The sequence below is a fragment of the Hemicordylus capensis genome, chromosome 1, assembly GCF_027244095.1.
Source record: "Hemicordylus capensis ecotype Gifberg chromosome 1, rHemCap1.1.pri, whole genome shotgun sequence".
Taxonomy (NCBI): Eukaryota; Metazoa; Chordata; class Lepidosauria; order Squamata; family Cordylidae; genus Hemicordylus; species Hemicordylus capensis.
Window position 1 is genome coordinate 287,522,931 of NC_069657.1, and position 22,721 is coordinate 287,545,651.

At 44.3% G+C, this 22,721-nt stretch overlaps 1 protein-coding gene across 1 annotated transcript in view; it reads right to left on the minus strand.

The window, feature by feature from the left end:
* Positions 1-22,721, minus strand: part of TPO (thyroid peroxidase) — a 123,678-nt gene that overhangs the window by 90,592 nt on the left and 10,365 nt on the right. Inside the window, exon 4 of the mRNA XM_053286033.1 lies at positions 20,458-20,664. Within this exon, the coding sequence (XP_053142008.1) occupies positions 20,458-20,664 (207 nt within the window). The remainder of the gene's footprint in view (positions 1-20,457; positions 20,665-22,721) is intronic.

Here is a 22,721-nt window from a genome sequence, read left to right on the forward strand (position 1 = left end):
GAAGCTATTGTCTTGACTTCCTTGTAGTTGGTTTTATAGTTTCATTAGTTTTTAGTGTATTGTTAATGCATTTTTTGAAAATTGAAAATTGAATTCAACTGAAAATTGAAAAAAATATTTTTTGAAAATAGTTTTTTTTAAAAATTGTCCACAAATTGGTTTGTTGTCCTGCAGTCAAGACAGAGGGTGGTATATAAATAATAAATGAGAAAACAAATATAAATATGTAAGAGAGTTAGTCTGTGATAGTTAGCTTGCTGACCATTCTTTTTTAAGTATTAAGTAAGTCACCTTAAGTGGCGCAGCGGGGAAATGCTTGACTAACAAGCAGAAGGTTGCCAGTTTGAATCCCCACTGCTACTATATCGGGCAGCAGCTATATAGGAAGATGCTGAAAGGCATCATCTCATACTGTGAGGGAGGAGGCAATGGTAAACCCCTCCTGTGTTCTACCAAAGACAACCACAGGGCTTTCTTTGGGAAAGAAAACCTCTGTGGGCGCCAGGAGTCAAAATTGACTTGACAGCACACTTTACCTTACTGTTTAATTAATTAATTAATTAATTAATTAATTTATACATTTTATGCTGCCTTTCGTTAAAAGAAAACCCCAAGGCGGTTTTACTCTAATTACTCTGAATGGCTTCTTTCCTGGAGAATGGCACCACTGGGAAATGTAGAAGAATCACATACTTCCTGCTTCCTGGCAGAGATGTATGGGGAAGTATAGGATGACTGGATTCCCCTCTTTCCTGTAAGCAGGGTGTGTGTGCACATGTGTGTGCACGCATGTTAAGCAGGCAAGCTACTAGTGAAAGACTCCAGGAAAGATTTGAGAGAGAGCCTGGAATGAGACAGCCAAGACAGCGGCCATATCTCAGGATATACAGTTCGGCTTAGGAACATAGGAACATAGGAAACTGCCATATACTGAGTCAGACCATTGGTCTATCTAGCTCAGTATTGTCTTCACAGACTAGCAGCGGCTTCTCCAAGGTTGCAGGCAGGAATCTCTCTCAGCCCTATCTTGGAGAAGCCAGGGAGGGAACTTGAAAACCTTCTGCTCTTCCCACAGCAGCTTCATCCCCTGAGGGGAATATCTTGCAGTGCTCACACATCAAGTCTCATAAGAGAACATAAAAGACCCATCAATCCAAACTTCAGGGGAGAAAGACCCCGATCTGTGGAAAAATTGGACCTAGTCCTAGCCCAGATTAGTGAAGATACCGCAGAACTTAAGTCGATAGACTCGAGTTACAGCTATCAGCTTGCAAGGATAAGAAACATACAGGAGGAAATGGAAGAAATTAAAATCATCCTAGATGACCCCCGACAGGAACACGAAGTAACTACCTTGGCCAAAAATGGTGTTACTGATGATTGTATCATGACAGAAGAGAATATGTTAGTGGATGAAGGGACAGATCCTAAAAACAGCTTGGACGAAAATGTAGAAAAAGAACATCCCTTAGAGGCCTCCCAGGAACCTGGGGGTAAAAATGGGTCTATTCTCATCCCAAACCACCCTGCCTTGCCTCCCGTCTCTGAACCCCAAACCCTCTACCCCTTACCAACCCTCCCCGGGGCCCATCTGCCTCAAAGTAGGTCTACACTTTCACGTGAAGTAAACGTGGAAGGGGTAGGAGGTAATACTGTTATCATGGAAGACATGGAGGTAAGGGTTGAATTAACCCAATAAGCCCCTTTGAACAATACTTGACACAAACTGAGATCTAAGGAACAAATGCCTACTATTCTATTGCCTCGCTTCTACGTGAACAGCGACTCTTTGTCTGAATGGGTCCATGCCTTACGCATAACACCCTCCTATCATGGGTTGTCGGGCCAATTCCTATAATATACTTACATGGAATGTTAATGGATTGTCACCAAATCGTAGGCAAGAGATCCTAAACTTTTTAACAAAATGGAACTATCACATCTATGTTCTGCAAGAGACCCATTTTGAAAATGAGAGCCACCGCTTTTCGGCACAACAGCAATGGACAGTGGGCCCATCCTTCCGGTCCTACAATGGGAGCGGCAATGCAGGGGTAGCGATATTGTTTAAAGACAGACCTGATCTCAAAATCGAGAGGGTATTGGAAATTGATCAGGGCAGACTAAAGTATGTAGATTTTACTGTCAGGGGTGACCCAAGCTCGGCAACCACTCTAAGGCTCAACCGAGCCTTTAGACTCTGTGCCATATATGCCCCGGTACAATCACACCTTAGGAAGGCTCTTTGGGCTAAACTAAAAGATATATGTGACACCAAGCGCCACCTCTTGATCGCTGGGGATTTTAATAACAGAGCCCAACTGAGCGACAGGAAAGCCTTTTCAGGAGGCCTCCCAGTCTCCCCCTCAAGTCCCTCTCTAACGAATGAGGAAAAAGCTTTCCAACGTTTTCTGAGTGAGACTCTGGGTTTAGATGATAAGGCCTTGGGGGTATATAATGATTTGGATTTTTTCCCAATCTTTCACGAAGAGAACTTTAAATCGCAGTATAGACATAAATTTAAAACCGGAGTCAAATTTACATATTACCACCCAAGATCAGCTAGCCGGCTAGATAGACTCTGGGCTCCCCCTTCTTTTGAAGTCTACAGGTATAAACTAGTACTTACCCCATGGTCAGACCATGCGGCTGTGGGATTTATTTGTAATCTCTCTGAGGTAATTCCACATGGTAAGCCCTTGTGGCGATTACACCCAAAAATGTTAAGTGATGAATATCTCAAAGGTGTCCTTTTATCAGAAGTGAGGCGACAGACCCCTCGGCTATTAGAGGCAGAAGATAATCTTTTGGGAGCCTGGGAGACATTTAAAAAGAGGGTGGGCTGCCGTACTAGGGCAGTGACCAGCCGGACATATAAGATAGGGTTCAAAAATTATCAGAAAGCGATCACCCAACATCTGAGGATTGTTGATACGATGAACAGGGGAGAAGCCTTCGACGTGAAATCATGCCACTGCTACAAAGAGACAATCAGGACATTTCAAAATGAGCTGCAGCACAGGCGTTTAGAAAATAAGCGGTATCGCTTCAAAGGCTCTGTAGTTGAAAAAGGGGAGTGGGCAAAGGACAAGATGCATGCATCTAGTTTGACATTCCAAGGCCTGCGATCGGATGGAAGTAGCCCACTAATGGCCGACCCCCACGATATGTTAAAGATCATGGCCCAGTTTTATACAAACTTGTATGCATTGAAGGATATTTCTGTAAAGGACATTCAATCCTATCTTGATAGGTTCTGCAGCCTAAATGAATGTGGTCTCAGCTATTCCCTCACTTAGGGGGAAAAAAGCTCTTTGACCCATCCTGTAACGATAGAAGAGATCAGAGCAGTTATCTCAGCGGGAAAGAACACATCGGCCCCGGGGCCTGATGGTCTGACATGGCCTTTCTATAAGATTTACGCAGACCAGCTACTACCAGTTTTAGTAAAATTATTTAATTTTGTCCTAGACAATGGGCGTTTAAATAGGTCCTTTGGGGACGGCCTCTTAATTCCCCCCCCCCAAGAAAGGTGACACCACTTTACCACAAAACTGGAGACCGATAACCCTCACAAATATCAAGTACAGAATCTTTGCCAAAATCCTAAATAATAGATTGGAGAAAGTGGCCCCTAAATTGGTCCACAGCTTGCAGACAAGTGCTATCTCGGGAAGAAAGATGACAGACTCATTGTGTCTGCTGAGAGAACTTTTTTACTCTATACAGAATGAAAGTTGGAAAGGTCACCACCTCTTATTGGATCAAGTTAAGGCCTTTGACAAAGTGAACCACAATAAACTGTGGACATTGTTGAAAGCTAAAGGTATACTACCCCATTCGTTACTTGGATACAGCTGCTCTATACGAATGCAAAGGTGACACCACAGATTAATGGATGGCGGGGCGACCCGATCATTTTGCATTCGGGTGTCTGCCAAGGCTGCCCACTGAGCCCATTACTTTATGTTTTTGCCCTGGATCCGATCCTGATCAGGATTCAGAGAGAACCCCATCTGCAAGGACTCTCGGTCTCTATCCCTCCGCCCTGCGAGATCTTCCCGGGAGGGAGGAGGAGGGAGAGTGATGGGATAGCCGAACCACCTGTCCACTCAGAACCGCATACTGAGTTTAGGGTAAAATTTGTAGCTCATGCCAATTATGTTACATTACTGTTATTGAATGAAAATGAAATCTCTGTAATACTAGACCTCTTCTGGGAATATGGCAAGATTTCGGGCTCAGAATTAAATGCTGACAAAAGTGTATTTGTTAAAATGGACCCCGGATGCCAGCAACTCTCATGCCTACCCATCTCTGAATGTAAAAGCAAAGGGGCCCCAGAGTCCAAACTGAAGTGGGTAGATACAGTAAACATTTTGGGGATTGAATATGGGATTAAGGAAAAAGTCTGGGGGGGGGGGAATTGGACAGATTGGGAAGAAAAAGTAATGCTTAAAATCACCATGTGGAAAAAATGGAGCCTTGCCATGTACAGAAAGTGGTTTACATCCGGACTTACCTGATACCCCCGGTGCATAACCTGGCGGTAGTCTATCCTCCCCCGCTCGATCTCCTTCGGAGAGTTGAAAGCCAGATCTTCCGTCTAGTATGGCACACAGCGTCCTTCCCTTTGGCCCGTGTGGTAGCATTTAAGGAGGTTGAGCGGGGAGGCCTAGACCTACCTGCCCTGCAACCCTATTTCATAACTGAATTCATGTCCTACAATTTTGGAAACTGGATTTTCATGAATGTCCATAATATGTCCAACCTCCTGCAAAAAACCTGGGTCTCGCTTTTCGCTCTGCATTGGCGCAAGTCAGCATGGGGCATAGCATGGTGGGGGAAAGGATCTTTCAATGGTAATATCACACAAGTATTAAAAAGAGAACACCCGGACTACTTGAGAGATTTGTTATTCACACTTAAAAAATGGAAGGTTGAACCGGATCTATTTAAAGGATCCTCCTCAGTTAAGCAGCTAAGGAAAACAATTTATGGAGAGATTCTAGAAGTGGGTTTCTTAAAACCTGATTTAGAACGTAAACTCTACTAACACCGCACTTCACAGTACTTGTTGCAACCCGATCACCCTATCGCTCTCTTTAAGGAGAAAAAAGTCCATTTCCTTTTATGGGAAACAAGGTGGCGCTTATACCATCAAGTACTACCACTTAATGCGGCTAAGCCATGGCTCCCAGAGGACCAGCAAGAGTGCCCTAAAATCACTTGCAAACAGAAAGCTAGTAAGCTAGGTAAAACATTCAAGGAAACCCACTCACATTTCTTAAAAGAGTGTGTGGTAGCCAAAAGAGTGTGGCAGGGAGCAAGCAAGCTGTTAGAGTGGCCTGATTTGGAAAAACAGACTTGGGAAGAACTAACCTGGGGTTTGAGCGATAGAACCTCCTTTCGAGGTCCCAGAAAGAAACCTTCAAGGAAACGGGATGGAACGGGTGCCCTCATACTAGAAATTGGAACGTTCCCCTTCTTGTAATCAGGTTAGTAAACCTGTATGTCATTTATGCAATGCTCCTGCATAGGAATAGGGAGGGAAGACGCAACCAAAAGGTTCACACAGATGAGACAGTAAATCTCTTCTGGAAAAGTTTGTATGGTTATGTGCAAAAGGACAAGAGTATTTCTTCTGAACAGAAATGGGACAAATTGTGGAAATGGATGTCGGATGTAACCCCCCCGATCACCTGATGTGCCTTGAAATCCCCCACCCCCAAGTTACAGTACTACCTGCATATACTTCATAACCTTGTGGGTTTCCAAATCATTGTGTGTAAATCTTTGTAGATATATCATGTACAAACAACCACTTTGTATATAACTGTGGTTTGGCAATGTACTGTATGCTTTGGTAGTTTGTTGGTTCAATAAAAAAATCTTGTCCTATCTTGGAGAAGCCAGGGAGGGAACTTGTAACCTTCTGCTCTTCCCAGAGCGGCTTCATCCCCTGAGGGGAATATCTTGCAGTGCTCAAGTCTCCCATTCAGATGCAACCAGGGCATACCCTGCTTAGCTATGGGGACAAGTCATGCTTGCTACCACAAGACCAGCTCTCCTCTCCTCACTTCTCTGATGTAACATGTGGAAGACTTCTAAAAATCATCAGTTGTCTTCACAACATAATCCAATGTTCAACCTGTATATTTGTATAAATAAACCAAATATTTCAAAGACACCACAAGTCTGCCGCAACTTCTCTTCCAAAGGAAATCAGGATTCAAGGCATGCCACAAATCCTTGAAATGTTTCACTACTCAGGGAAATACAGCAACCAGAGATAGCATAACAATAACAATCCCTGACATGACTTTCTCTAAAACTAAGAGCTATATGGCATTGCCATTTATATTTGATCACCTGCTACTTTTGGAATCCATTTTAATACACAGAAGCTAGAATAATTTATTAGGCATTCAAGTTTTTAGTAGGCTGAGCAGAAAATGCATCATGCCACAGCAAGTGGCTTGGGAGTTCTATATTCCGCGGTGGCATTCTGCATATTCTTTGGTACACCCCCATAGAGGAAGCAGCAATAATGAGCCTCCAAAGACTGGTGAAGCTACATAATGAAGTCCCTTCATATTTTTTTTTTTTGAATTGTGATCAGTCAACAGCAGAATCTGCATATGCAGATTTCCCTGTGCTATCTTTTAAGTGACATCAGACATGACCTGGGACAATGGGGATCCTTTTATGTTGTGATGCGTAACATTTTATCCTAGAGCTAATGAAAAATCTCCACAGGATGCCATTTTCTTTGCACAGCACAACACCATGCCAGAGAAGCTCAGCTTGGCTATGGCAATTTTCCTGGAACTGGGTGCCCACACACAGAGAGAGTTATTTATATTTCAGGTCTGCAAAGCATAACAGAATCTGCTTGCAGGAAGTGGAAGAAAAATTTTGTGGCAACAGCATGGGGGGGGGGGGAAGGTGCTAATTGGCGGAACTGGATCAAAGAATCCATAATGAATAATACTGAGGAAACTTACTCCTGTCAAACTTGCATGCTCTATTCATTTATCTGCCAGTATTTACAAAAGGCAGGAATAATTCCCTTTCTGACTAATTACCTGCCAGGCACTATGGCCATTGTACACCTTATGCTGAGATATTAGTAGAGACACTTTAGCTTCCTTCTGCCATCAAGCTAACTGTTTGGCTTTGGAGAAAGAAGGCACCATCTCTTAGCCATACCAAGTTCTTGTGAGGCTGAAGCACTTTTCCAAGCTCCTTAGCAGAAGGGCAAAATATAAAGGAAACCAAAAACCAAATTCTTCACAACTGGCAACGCAGCCGGTGTTCTGTAATGCTATGAATGAACAGCTGTCTTGTCCTTTGGCCAGGCAAATGTTAAAGGCCGCTCACATAGGGTTCTTTAGGACAAGCATTCAGTGGTCTCCATCTGTCATTGACTGTGTAGCCTCAATGCTGCATAGAATAATGGCCATACTTGAGGATTTTGGTCAAGTAATATGGCAAGCTGTTAAAGCCGGAGAAATGCTACATTGGTCTTGTGGATCTACAGGCTTGTACCCTAACTTGCATTCTGTCAACAGAACAGAGTTGGATTTCCAGATCAGGGGTTTCTTGCTTTAAGCCCTCTGAATGCAGCTCCTAAGGTTGGGTGACCAGTAGTGCAAGTATATTAACTCTTACTGGTACTTTCATTGGTAGCAAGCTGTCACTCTGATTCCTAACAACACAGCAAACAAAAGTGTGCCATGAACACCCCATGCTCCCCCATCACCACACAGCCTGAAACCCCCACCTTTCCAATTCCCCCATATATTCAACCCATACTACAATGCACACATTTCCCTCCCAGATGCCCCCCAGCACCCCATGTGATGTTCTAAGGCCCCCATGCACCCACATGATTGCGCCAGTCTTCCATAGCCCATTCAACCTTCTCAGCCCTCCACCCAAGCCTCAGGAAACATTTTAAGGACCCTCTCCCTACTCCCCCCTCTGCGTCCTGCTCTCCTTGTCATTTGAAAGGCAGGAGGTGGAATCAGGTAATGCCCAAGGCATTTTTCTGCCTGCAGTGAAGGACAAGCTGGTGCCCTCCCTCATATTCCAGGCAGCCAGGCCATGCTGCTAAGCCAGAAGTAGGTAGGAGGGTAGCACCCACTACCCCCACCCTCACTATGGAACAAAGCTCTCCCTTTCCTTCTCAGCTATTTGGCATGCCTAGGCTTCAAGGAGAAGAGTCAGAAGGAAGGAGTACACAAAGCTCACAGAAGCTTGCAGCCTGTAACTGGGGCACACAGTGGAGAGAGAAATGGCCAAGATATCTTGCGGACTAAAATAAAATACAAAATGGCACCCCCAAATGAGGAAGAGTATCTGTGTGTGCCTATGTGCAATCCTATTTATTGAGAATATGAAATATTCTCTCACTTGCAAACAGTGCAGACATAATCCAATATTTTTATAAATTAATCTCACAAACACTTCTCTCTCTTTCTCTCTCCCGCTTATTCGGATATTATGCTGTACAAGTATACACATGACTGTACATTTGTACATGTGTTTGTGTGAATGATTGTACATGTGTTTGTGTGAATGACTGTATCTGTGTTCAGTTTAAAAGTGAACTTGATATAGGCCCTTCAAATGCATGATATGGATAGGAAGAATACATCTGTACCTGCATTCAACATAACATGTGAATGACTATACCTGTGTACAGGCCTGTACCTGTATACACTGCACACTTGTGGTACAAGTGCTGAACATAACATGTGAATGGGCCTTCTGTTTCTCTCACTTGCAAACAGTGCAGAAATGGTTTGTTTTGTTTTGTTTTTAAGTTAAACTGAGCCTTGAGAGATTAAGTATGACAAGTAGGCAATACCTCTTCTTTGTTGTCTGCCCCCACAATGGGGTATGAAGTATTTATAGAACAGAAATTTTAATAAAAAGTGGTTTACCTGGCAGCAATATTTCACTGCATATTAAACTTTAAGACTCAGCTAAGTCTTCTATTTAAAATTAAAGGCAGCACCTTCATATAATCTTCCACACTTAATCAAAATGAGAAAATATCCACAGCTATTTAATTATATTTATCACCAAGGCTATTTTAAATAAAATATAATTGCAATGCTGGCTTTTTTATTAATTACTGCAAGGGCCATCAAATAGTTTCCTCCTATTAAAATCTGTTTCTGAATTGTAATTATCACCCTCAAGAGGGTTGTTCTGTTTTGAGAAAAGAAACCCATGCCTCTGAAGCATATTTCTTATTCTTAATCCTCAATCCAAGATGAAGAAACTGGCAAAAGAAAGGAAGAGTGAAAAAAACAAACAAACCCTAGCATATGAATTGATGAAAGGGGGAAAGAAATTTTAAAAATATTTGTCCCTCCAATTTCTCTAAAGATGACCTAATGTCAATTAGGTTGATTAAAAGTTTAGCATTTTAAATTAGTACTATTCATGGTTACTGGTATCTATCTTTGTATTTGAACTGAATTATGTATATGTGAGTATGTGAGGGGGTCACTGGAGCTCTGCTGATATAACAACCAGTAGAGCATGCATGTAACACTAACAGAAACACCAGAAACCTTTTCATCCCAATATTGCATTCTACTGTCTTTAATTTCCTATGGCTTCTCATCACGGTCTATGGGTGGAGTTGGCATTTCCCCGAGCATATGTGCACGTTTTACTTCCAGTGTTAGGAAGGCCGTGCCAACGTTGGGCATGTTGTGCATACCCATCAGTGCATACCCCTCAGCATATCCTGCCCTACTTACTATAATGAACCCGGCATCTTTCCCGCACTTCAAATCTAAGTTGCAGATGTCAGGTTCCATACTGAAGTAGGGCAGGATATTTTCTTATTTCCTCTGCCCTTCTTGATTCGTGACATATTTTGTAGATGGTCCCTATCTTGACATCCCAAATAAGATAATCTATAGGATTAGACTGCTCTCTACTAGCATCCTATCCAAGTTACTATCTGTTTATTAATGTTGATTGTCTATGGAAAAAGAAACCACCAAAATATCTGAAAGGAAAGGGGAGGGGAAATATTGAGGCTTCCACTGGACATGTGGCAGCACAGTTTGAAATCCCTTCTCTGGAGGCTAAGCTGCCCAACAAATTCAGTTTTCCTTGTGCAGGGTGTGTGTGTGTGCGCGCGCGCACATGTGTGTGATGGGAAGTGCAAGCTGTATACACCACAAGCACCAGCAGCTTCTGACATTTTCCTTCTCTGCATGTGGCCAATTTGTATGAGGACCAGAGCCTGATCAGCAATTTTAACATCCGGAATTTCACATGATTGTTTTGTTTGCTATTCTTTGTTCAGATGGCACCATGGGGGATTAGTCTATGAAATGTTCTTTGGTTTTCATAATGAGTTATTTGTATGGTATTTTTCATTTCATATCAGAATTCTAGTTTGCAAGAAGGATATACACTTTTTATATCTGACCTTTTATATGGCAAAGCCCAAGCTTATTAATCTTCATCCTGCCTTGTGAAAACTGGAATCAGTTCTCTGACCTTGCCATACACTGAAGGTAGAAGACATACATCCCCATCCAGCACTTTCTTATATGAGTGAGAGCATATGCAACGTCTACAAGGCCTGCTTCATTCATTTGGTGGCAGCAGCATTATTGATTGATTGATTGATTTATCAAATTTATATAACTCTCAAACTTTAATCTCTGGGCAGTTAACACTTAGATAAAATAATTACAAAAAATTAGAACACATATAAAATTTAAAACAATTCAACGATTTAAAATCAGCCAGGAAATACAAAGGCAGCCCCACATACTAAGGCAGCCCCATGTAGAGCGGATTACAGAAGTCAAGACTGGAAGTTACCAACAAATGTACCACTATTTTGAGGTCATTGATCTTGAGAAACGGGTGCAGCTGGCGTATCAGCTGAAGCTGATAGAAAGCACCTCTGGCCACCGCCTCAACCTGAGAAATCAGGGAGAGATGTGAATCCAGAAGTTCTCCCAGTCTGCGAACCTGTTTCTTTTGGGGAAGTGTGACCCCATCTAGAACAGGTAGGTCAAAATCGTCTCTGGAGTTCTGACCCCACACAATAAGTACGTCCGTCTTATCTGGATTCAGCTTCAGTTTATTCTCCCTCATCCAGCCCATTACTGCTTCCAGGCAGGCATTTAGGGAAGATATGCCAGGTCCTGAAGAGGCTGACATGGAGAAGTAGATCTAGGTGTCATCAGCGTACTGATAGCACCCGGCTCCAAATCTCCTGATGATCTCTCCCAGCAGTTTCATGGAGATGTTAAAGAGCATTGGAGAGAGTATGGAGCCTTGAGGGTCACCATACTTAAGCTCAGATTTCAAAGAGCAACAGTCTCCAATTGACACCATCTGGAATCTGTCCAAGAGGTATGAGCGGAACCACTGTAAAACAGTGCCTCCCACCCCCAACACTCTCAGACGTTCCAGAAGTATACTATGGTCAATATTTTATTTTATTTATTTATTTTTGCATTTATATACCGCCTTTCGTTAAAAAGATAACCCCAATAGTATTGAAAGCCACTGGAAGGTCCAAAAGGACCAACAGAGTCACACTTCCTTTGTCAATCCCCAATTGGAGATCATCCATCAGACTGACCAAGGCAGTCTCCACCCCATAGCCTGCCCAAAAACTAGTTTGAAATGGGTCTGGATAATAGCAATAGCAATAGCAATAGCAATAGCACTTACATTTATATACCGCTCTATAGCCGGAGCTCTCTAAGCGGTTTACAATGATTTAGCATATTGCCCCCAACATTCTGGGTACTCATTTTACCGACCTCGGAAGGATGGAAGGCTGAGTCAACCTTGAGCCCCTGGTCAGGATCGATCTTGCAACCTTCTGGTTACAGGGCGGCAGTTTTACCACTGCGCCACCAGGGGCTCTAATCAGTTTCCTCCAAGACTGCCTGGAGCTGAGAGGCCACCACCCTCTCAATTACCTTGCCCAACCTTGGGAGGTTGAAAACAGGCCTATAGTTGCTCAACTCTGAGGGATCTAATGCAGGCTTCTTTGAAAGAGGTCTAATAATTGCCCCCCTAAGTCAAGGAGGCATCCTGCCCTCTCCAAGAGAAGCATTTATGATTTCTACCAGGCTGTCTACAACAGCCTCCCTGCTAGATAGAACAAGCCATGTTGGACAAGGGTCAAGAGAACAAGTGGTAGGCCTCAGCACTCCAAGCAGCTTGTCCACATCCTCAGGAAGCTGAAACCACAAAGCTGAAACCAATCCAGTCGAATCACATAAGAGGAGATGTTGGACAACTCCAGTTCAGACATCAAATTAATTGTGGAGTCTCCATCTAAGTTGGCCCGAATCCGAGAGATTTTATCTGCGAAAAATTCTTTAAACACATCACAGTAGGTAATTGATGACTCTAAATTCTGGTTCAAGGGATGAGGGGGGCAGATACTAGTCCCCTCACAACCCTGAACTCCACTGGATGTGAACTCGCTGAGGCAATATGTGCAGAAAAGAACTAGTTCTTTGCCACATGTATTGCCTGAGCATAGATCTTTAAATGTGATCTATGTCATAATCTTGTCAGATTTGAGTTGAGTCTTTCTCCACTTGTGCTCCAGTCGCCTACCTTGCCGCTTCTGGCCCCGTAGATCTTCTATATACCAGGTGGCCAATTTTGAAGCATGTTGGAGGGGACACCTAGGAGCAATCATGTCTACTGCCCTGGTGAGCAAGTTGTTCCAATTTTCAACCAGGGTATCAACAGGATCACTGGCAAAGCCAACATTAAATCCCTCCAAGCGTTCTTGGAATCCTACTGGATCCAATAACCTCTTCGGGCAGACCATTCTAACAGGCCCCTCACCCCTGCAGAGGTGGGAAGTGGTTGTAAGTCCAACCTTATCCAGATGGTGATCCGTCCATGAGAATGGGGAGATCACAGGAGTCCCCACCCACGGAACACCACCCTGATCAGAGTAAAAGCCCAGATCAAGTGTGTGACCTACAATGTGCATCGATCCAGAGACCGCTTGGGATAGGCCCATAGTTGTCATGGCTGCTATGAACTCCTGAGCTGCCCTGGACAAAATGGTCCCGAAACAAGTCCCCCAGCACCAAAAGTCTGTGAGACTTCAGTGCGAGTTACGTGACCAAGTCTGTGAGCTCAGTAAGGGATTCTGTTGGGCAGCGGGGCAATCGGTACACCAATAGAAGTCCCAATCTATCCATGGCCCCCAAACCTAAGTACACACACTCAATATGGTCTGATACCCTAACAGGGACCCTGGAGAGGGAGATGTTATCCTTATAGACCACTGCCACTCCACCTCCCCGCCCACATCCCCTCACCTGCTCCTCTACAGAATATCCTGGAGGAAGAGATGGGACCAAATTGGACCACTAGCCTCCCCCAACCAAGTCTCAGTAATACATACCAGGTCAGCCTCTTCATCCATAATCAAGTCATGGATGATTTCAAGTTTATTTTGGACTGACCTGGCATTGCAGAGGAGCAAGATAAGGCTATGTGGGTTGTTGGCAGTGCTCCCTGAGGTCAAAGAGCTGGCGGGACAGCTGGAAGGGGAGACAGATATTAAATTTCTGACTACCCTTGCCCTGGAACAGCCTGCTGACCTGCCAATGTTACTTCTTCTATTCCCCACCACCACTGTAATAGCTGTCTCACATTCAACAAAGGTGCCCTTTGATTGATTGATTGATTGATCGATTGAGTGCCGTCAAGTCGGTGCCGACTCTTAGCAACCACATAGATAGATTCTCTCCAAGATGAAGCAATATCATACCTCCACTGAAAAGAATGGGGCCTCCCAAAACTGCATCAACTCTAATGTGATGGAGCTCCCAGTTTGCCCTGGGCCAAAACATTTATAATGTTATGAATGATTGCATGATTAGATGTGATATTAAGAGCCATCTTACAAATGATTTAATTATGTACACTAACATAAACTGATATAGCCCCCCCACCTCACCTTCAGAAGTCAACTGGCATTGTTGGTATCAGGAGCTTACTAAGGACAACTTACACACTAGGGGCAATTTACACACTAAAGGCAACTTACTAAGGGCAAGCCTGCTGCCACACTCAGGCTGCTGGGTGAAGCCCCAGGGCCGCACACAGACTTCTGAGCCGTGCTGCACCTGGAAAAGTGGTGGGGTGGCAGAGTAACAGGTAAGGACCTGCTTTACTCATGCTTAAAGGTATTGCTGCCTACCCCACTGAAACATTAGTGCATATCCCTAGCCACAAGTGACAGCACTGTACATAACATGGGTCAGGCAGAACCTGATGGTGCTTTACAAGCAGTTAAATATACTTGCTATGTACATAAGAACAGCCTTGCTGGATCAGGCCCATCTAGTCCAGCATCCTGTTCCACACAATGGCCCACCAGATGCCTCTGGGGAGCCCACAGGCAAGAGATGAGGCATGCCCTCTCTCCTGCTGTTGCTCCCCTGCAATTGATATAATATTTTATATAAAATATCATCTGAAATATGAGAACATGTCTTTAAAAGTAGAGCGGAAAGAGAGCTAGATTAAAGGGGAACAGTAGATTTTAAAAGTACATAGACAAATTCCCTCAAAAGAAGAGTTCTCCAATTTGGGTGCCCAGATGTTGGACCACAACTCCCATCATCCCCTGTTATAATGGCCAAAACATTATGGTTGAGGATAATGGGAGTTATAGTCCAACAATATCTGGGGTTCCAAATTAAAGAGCCCAGTTTTAAGTCATTTTTAAGAAGAAAGGAAGAACAAAGATAAATATTTAGAAAGGAATATCTAGAAAGGAATATTGTGAGACCCAGCCTTAGTAAAAAGCACCAACACCCACCAACTGAAGGCCAAGTGGAAGGAACCTCCATCAATGGGCGATGTGTGAATGCAGAGGGCCTCAGGATGAGCTTGCAGAGTTGGAACTCTTTTATAACGATGCCAACTATAACCAAAGAGCTAGTTTTTACTCTGTTTGCTTTAAATCAAAACTATTTCTCTACTATTCCCAGAAGTGTGAAAACTGTGCAAAATTTTGATTCAGAAGAATCCTCATTCTTGAATGTTATAACACCCCAAGGCTTACAGAGGAAAAGAAATCTTTAGATGGTATTGTTACAGAATACAGTTTTGTAATTCATTTCCCAAGTGAAGGGCTTGATGTGGCACTTTTATCTGCCAGAATGTGAAATATGGAGCAACATGATGATAGTCAACATGAAGAAACAAGCCCAGGATGACAAGTATATCTTGTTGTGATGCTTCTTAGTTGGGGGTCGGTGGGTGGAGGGAAATACCTGGACACAGTAAGTCTCTCCTTCGCAACTGTAATTCTACAAAATCCCCTGCAGAGCATTTCAGAACTATCTCCAGATAAGTGCATTGCAAAAAATATATATACTGCCAACAGGATAAGTAAGAAATAATTTACAGATAATATTGCAGAAGAAACTAGCTTCTCCAGCTGGAACAACAAACTAAGATTCAAATGTGAAGTGCTGGAATCACATTCTCTAAGTGTAGAATTAATAATTTGCAAGGGTGCTTCCTTGCTTGAGTAAGATATGCCCCATCCCTGCTTATACAGCACATTTTAGGATTGTATAGATTTCAGTTACAAGGAGCAGTTCCCCACCCATCCACCCAGCCTCTTCCAACTTTTAAGAGACATTGGAACAGGTAGGAGTCCTTGACAGAGGCCTAGCCAAAATGGGTCAGGCCAGGAATAAAGTCTAATTCAGAGGCATTTGGGGGCTTCTCTTCCTCTTTACCTTTTTTATTTCAAAACCTTCTTAAACAGAATTCTGTTTAATCTTACTGGGAAATAAATGCTCCTGTCTAAAGAGACACAGAAGAGGAAAAGAACCATAGAAAGTGCTGGAGGCTCACTATAGGGGAACTGGTGTAAACCCTGCCCCTCTCTTTCCTTGTAAACCTTTCATAAATAGAAGAGTCAGGACAGAGGGCAAAGCAGGCAACTGGAGATCACTACAGGGTTTACTGTAAACCCTAACTGATAATTGACTAAGGCAGCAGTCCTTAACACACTTACATTGTAAATCCCACTGGACTTGGTGGGAACTACTTCTAAAATACAAAGGACTGGACTGTAAGACAAGTAATATGTTGACATGGGCAACATCATACAGTCCTCCAAGTGTCTGTAGCACCTCAGGGCGAAACTACGTAGCTCTGTGGTAGAGCATTTACTATGCATGCAGCAGGTCCCAGGTCTAATCCCTGGAATTTCCAGGTAGGGCTGGGAGAAACTCCTGCCTGGACACTTGGAGAAGCTGCTGCCAGTCAGTGTAGACAATTCGTCCCCCGGCTGCTGCGGCATGTCTCTTTGAATCCTCTCTGGCTTCTGAGAGGTAATTGCCGGGACTGTCCTGGCATCTGGAGCCCCCGGCTTCTCTCGGCACTCTACCGGCTGGCCAGGCACACCTCTCTGTCTCAGGGAGGAGGGGAGGAAACCCCGACACCTACATAGGATGTTAAATCTGGTGCTTAATGGGCTTAAACTAGGGTGTGGACCAGATGTAAGCTTCATTCATATGTTATAAAATGACCCTGCTATTGCCACATACAGTAGGGCAAAGGTGGAGGAAGTCCCACCCCTGCCACATCAATCAGCAGTGTGTCCCGCCACTCACACCTACCGAGGGGCTTGTCGGAAAAGGGAAAAGCCCGATGCATGATGGGGGGTGTTTCTGTGATTGTAATCCAATCTCACAATCATGGAAGCGCTTCCTACCACGCATTAGGCTATCCCCTCTTCAGAGATGCCCCACTGAAAGTGTGAGTGGCAGGGCGTGATTGATGCGGGGGGGGGACTTCCTCATCATTCACCCCGCTGTACATGACTAAAGTGGGGTGATTTTTTAACATCTGAATGAGCCTTTTAATGTCCAGAGTCAAAGGAGCCCTGATCTAGCTCTGGACCATGTTGTTCAGCAAGGGAGGTGTAACTGCCCTCCCCCCCATCCAAATTGCCCTTTAAAGTGGATATTTGCCCTCAGAGTGACTCTTTGTTGCAAAAAGCTACTTCAGAGGCCATTAGCCATTTGGGAGGTGTAATGAAGTCATTCCCCAGTGATAGGAAAGGCAGAGCCAGTGCTATTCTCGTTTCTATCACACTGGCAACATCAGTCACCCTTCCATCCTATAGACAATATGCAGTAGCAGTAACTGTTAAATTAAATTTTGCAAAATGTTCCTTATTAATTGCTGAATTCAGACATCACATGAAACCGGAGTTAAACGGGACAGAGGTTGGAACTCCATTTCAGAATTCATGAAACCGTGTTTTTGAGCTGAACGCAACCTGCGGTTTGCCTTGCCAAAAGCCCCAGAACAGCATATAAGAGCTGAAATTGTATTTCATCCCAATGATACGGGTGAAGTTGGGCCTGCCAGGATAAAGTGGATGGAGGCAGTAGAGGTTCAGGAGCTACAGGAGCCATTAACCTATAACAAAGCGGGTAGAAGATCCTTATCTCTTTAGATCTAAAGGTTGGTTTGACCATGAACACCTAGAAGGAAAGAAAGCTCTTATTGCTGCCTTCAGATTATATAAGGAAAAACTCTCATTAATGTCCTCTGGTGAATTAATGCATTTCAAAAAGCTGTATAAACTGCATTTTAAGTCTACATAAAGAAGTGCCCAGAGAGAATCATGTCATCACCTTTTTAATGCAATGAGAGCCAAAAACTCTGGAGTGTTTTGGAGACTCACTGCTGAAGGCTCAGTCCTTGGAGCTGCTTGACTGGACTCTCATTTCCTGCCCTTATGTGGGTAGACCATTTTTGGACCTTGTATGCATCAGATCAACCAGCTTTGATGCAATTTGATCAAACCCTGGAAATATGGCCTGATTGGCCTCCCATCTCTATTAGTGAAGTCAAACATTTGACGGACCAACTCAAACCTGGTAAACACCAGGTTATGACTTTATTCCTCCAGAATTAATTAAGAGAAACAGCTATTGATGGGCCCCTATTCTTCCTAGCCTTTTCACCTACACAGATCAATCTGCTATTATAACTAGTGTATGGGGCTTAGCAATCGTAATTCTGATATTTTAAAAAGGTAATAAAGATGACCCGGCCAACGGCAGATCTATTAGCCTTCTAAGCATGATTAGTAAACTGTTGTGCCTGTATGGGAAGTCTTTGAAGGATTTGATCACATGAGAGATCCTCCCAGTGCAGTGAAGATGGATCCTGCTTCTGAGTGGACCACTCTCTAGTGAAAGTTCCTGGCCATAGAGATACATGCATGTGGGCTGGAGGGCTTTTACTGCCCGGCCCAGTTGACAGTTCCTCCAAAGCCTTGGGAAGGAGCCCTCAGCAACATCCTTCTGGGTCCCATGGGGATGTGTGAGCCGGCTCACATCGAGCCAGCCTGGTTGGGGAAGTCCGAGGTTGAACTAGCCCAGCCCCCAAAGTAGGGGTGCCAGTCTGAGTCTGAACCAGACCACTCCCTGGATCACTGAACCTGCTCACGAGCTGGCTCGGGGGTGTGTGTGTGTGTGTACTTGTAAAGGGGAATCCGGCCAGGATTCCCTGTTACAAGTACAGGGGATTTCCTAGCCTAAAAAGGCTTTCCTGTAACTTTAAAGCAGTGAGGGGGAGCTTTATTTTATCTTTAAAACAAAGCTGCTGCAGTGGCTGCTCACACGAGGCATCCTGGAACTTCTGGGGGTATCGGGGCCCCCAATCCCTGCAGCCCTATCTGGCTCCGTGACGGAGCTGGCAGTCATGTGGGCAGCCGATCCGGACACCTGGCGCTGCCTTTGGATCATCTCTGGGGAGAGTGGGCTAAGCCCACTCTCCCCGCAGACCCGGAAGAAGCTCTTCCCACTCAGAGGCGTAACTAGGGAAAATGGTGCCTGGGGCAAGCACTGAAATGGCGCCCCCCGCGCCCCCCCCGCGCCACAACATACTACATTATACTTAGGTTTTTCCTCACAAGCGCCCACCGCTGCCGCCAAGCCAGGCCACTGACTGGCCGCCAGGCGCCAGCAAAGCAATGGGGGGGGGGCGTGGGCGGCGCAGAAGGGACCGCTCGTGGGGGATGGGCTGCCTACACGCTCCCTTGACTGCTGCAGCACTGCTGCACTGAGCAGGAAACATTTGTATTAACAAAAAATTAAAAAAAAATTTAAAAATTTTTTTTTGTCATGTCGGCGCCCCCCATGTGACCAGAAAAGATGGCGCCCGGGGCACGTGCCCCCCCTGCCCCCCCTATAGTTACGCCTCTGTTCCCACTGATCGTGAGAAGAGCTTCAATATCTGTTCCTGGAATACCAGATGAGTAGCACTGGCCCTTCCCTGGTCCGGCAACTAGTGTCTTGCCCAGGGATTCTTGGGCATGTCCTTCGGTCTGGTCCCCCCCCCCCCAACTTTGTGTACATTAAGACCAAAAACCCTACACTCTATTGATAGCATCTGAGAACTCCAGGAATGGGGCTAGTTTGGGTGTTAAGTCAATGAAAGGGCTCCTTGCATGTGTGTCTAGTCTCCTTTTATTTAAAGCATGCTTTCCCCAGTGTCATTCCATCCCTTTAAATGCAGGAACTGCAGGGATACAGCATCCCTGTTGCCAAGCAATGACAGGTGGAGTAAGGAGATGGCAGATGGTGGGGCATTAGCTCTTAGAGGTAGCCAATGAGAAACATGGCTGCCCTAGAACTGACACATTACTGGCCTGCTCTATGGTGGTGGGAGGAGCTAGCACACGGAACCCAGGTTATAGCAGCAGCAGAATTTGGATGACAGAATGCTGCCTTCCAACCTCAGGTTTCAGGAGTGCAAATGGAGCTGTGGTTGGGTAATGAAACTGCAGCTTCACACTTATGGATAATCCCAAATGCCAACCTCTGGCACTTTTACCTTTGGTTTGGCATCATGTCCAAACAGGCCCATAATCTTTTGCTCCTGGAGTAGATGCTGGTAGGAGCTGGTAGTTCATGCTAGCTACTTCCTTTATTATCTTTGGTTTCATATGTGGTGTTGTTAACTTCACTTTTCCCCACTCTTTTTCAAACCCAGGCCCTTACCTCTTTGCTAAAATAAACCACCATTTGATTTTGTAACTGCGTGTCTTTGTCTAGTGTGCCCGACTCTGTACCCTCAGGTCAAACAAGATCTTCCAGCAGAATGAAAATAATTATGTAAGTGCAGTGTAGACATAGCCCAAATGCACAAATAGTTCTGGTTAAAGCACTCTGACTGCTCTGGCTGCCATCCAAACCAACATGCAACCCTTAGGGACATATTCCCTCCAAGTGGCATGGTGGGCTTCAAAAGGAAGAGATCAGCAAATATCACCCTTCTCTTGTAGCACCATCACTGCATTAGTCTGGATGTCAGCCTCCGTTTTTCAGCGTTCAATGTGCAATTTTCCTTGTTTAAAAAATTAAATCATACCTGTATTGGAAAACATGGATTTTGGTTTTCACATGTCAGTTGGCAGTCTATTTCTCCCAGAAAGGAAGGTCGGTTGACACTCTGGGGTGTAAATGCAAGATCATGAGCTATGTATTGTCCCCATACAACCAAAATATCAGAATGTAGCTTATCATCAGTAACAGCCTCATTAGATGACTCAATAATGTTTCTTGTCACTTCACGCACCTGGTGGTTGGGGGGAGAGAGTTAATTTAGTTGCTGTTTTACACACTTATTTGTTTTTCATAAAATCACAAATGTAGCAAAGAAACCCCTCACTTTTGCCAGAATATCTAAAATTACAAAATCAGTTTTAACAGCTTGGATTTTTTCTCTGTTTGCTTAAAGTTTTGACTGTGTTATTTCTGCTCAGAAATTAGGAGCTGAGATGTTAGTAATACCTCAGAGGAGGTTCAAATATATTCCAGTTGATGTGTTTTTTCACACCATTGCAAAATTAGAAACTTATCTTTAATCATCACAATCAACAAATGACCTTACTGTCAGACACATTAAACATCCCACATGGCATCCCTATGGCGAAACCATTGTCTGTAGGTGCCAGCAATGTAGTGACCCAAGAATTACTGTGTTCTAGGTTTTTCACTAGAGGTGGGCTACATTCTGACATTTAGAAATGTATCAGGTGAACCTTTTTGCATCCCTTCATTCAAGGCAGGAAAAAGTCACCTGCTAAATTTCTGAGACTCGGGCTTCGTTAAAGTCATGAGAGCAACTTCTGTAAAAGAGGTGGCAAGCCTATCATGCCCCCAGGACAGGTCAGAAATCCAGAGAAGTGAAGGGCACAATCATGCTTGGCTTACCATATTGTCAAAGCATGCAAGCAAGTGATTCATCAAGCAGATTTTCATGCCTTAGTTGAGCTGAGCTCTGAGATAGGGGGCAATAAGAGTGATCTAGTTCAGATTGGATAGAAGCAGGGCACAGAGTCAGAAAATACAGTCAAGAGCAGGCTAGGGTCAGGTACTGGATCAAAGCGATAAAGGCCAGAGACAAAGCCATACAAGATCAGACAGATGGAAGCAGTGGAACAGAGGCATAAGATGTGGTCATAGCCCAGCTGGTGATGAAATACTAGAGGCAAGGCAAGGCAGTTCTCCTTGGGCAATAGGTTGCTCAGACTGAAGGACTGGCTTGGAGGTTAGGGTTTTAAGAGCCTGATGGGTCCTTATTGGATTGTGGGGTCAACTGACCACATTCAGACTAGGAGTCAGCTGAGCCCAACAGTCTAACGCAGACCTGCTCAACTTAGGTCCTCCAGCTGTTTTTTGGACTACATCTCCCATAATCCCCAGTCACAATGGCCAATAGCCAATGGTTACGGGAATTGTAGGCCAACATCTGCAGGAGGGCTGAAGTTGAGCAGCCCTGATCTAGAGGGTGGTTATGGCTCCACAGAATCTATTCTGTCTGGCTTCATCAAGGGCCAAAGCATGGTTGATGTGGGAGGTAAAATGCTAAAGACTGGCTGCTGGAATTCCCAGCTTGAAACCACACACCCTCCCCTTGGCACCACACACAGCCAGAACAGCATATGGGTTTGACTGTCCCACAGGGTACATGGTCATCTGATTCCACCCTTAACATTGTTAAATCCCACTTGGCATCTTCAGAAATACAGGTGAAACTCGGAAAATTAGAATATTGTGCAAAAGTCCATTAATTTCAGTAATGCAAATTAAAAGGTGAAACTGATATATGAGACAGATGCATTACATGCAAAGCGAGATAAGTCAAGCCTTAATTTGTTATAATTGTGATGATCATGGCGTACAGCTCATGAAAACCCCAAATCCACAATCTCAGAAAATTAGAATATTACATGGAACCAAGAAGACAAGGATTGAAGAATAGAACAGTATCGGACCTCTGAAAAGTATAAGCATGCATATGTATTCGGTACGTGGTTTGGGCCCCTTTTGCAGCAATTACTGCCTCAATGCGGCATGGCATGGATGCTATCAGCCTGTGGCACTGATGAGGTATTATGGAAGACCAGGATGCTTCATTAGTGGCCTTCAGCAGTTCTGCATTGTTTGGTCTCATGTCTCTCATCCTTCTCTTGGCAATGCCCCATAGATTCTCTATGGGGTCAGGTCAGGCGAGTTTGCTGGCCAATCAAGCAAAGTATACTGTATACTTTTCAGAGGTCCGATATTGTTCTATTCCTCAATCCTTGTCTTATTGGTTCCATGTAATATTCTAATTTTCTGAGATTGTGG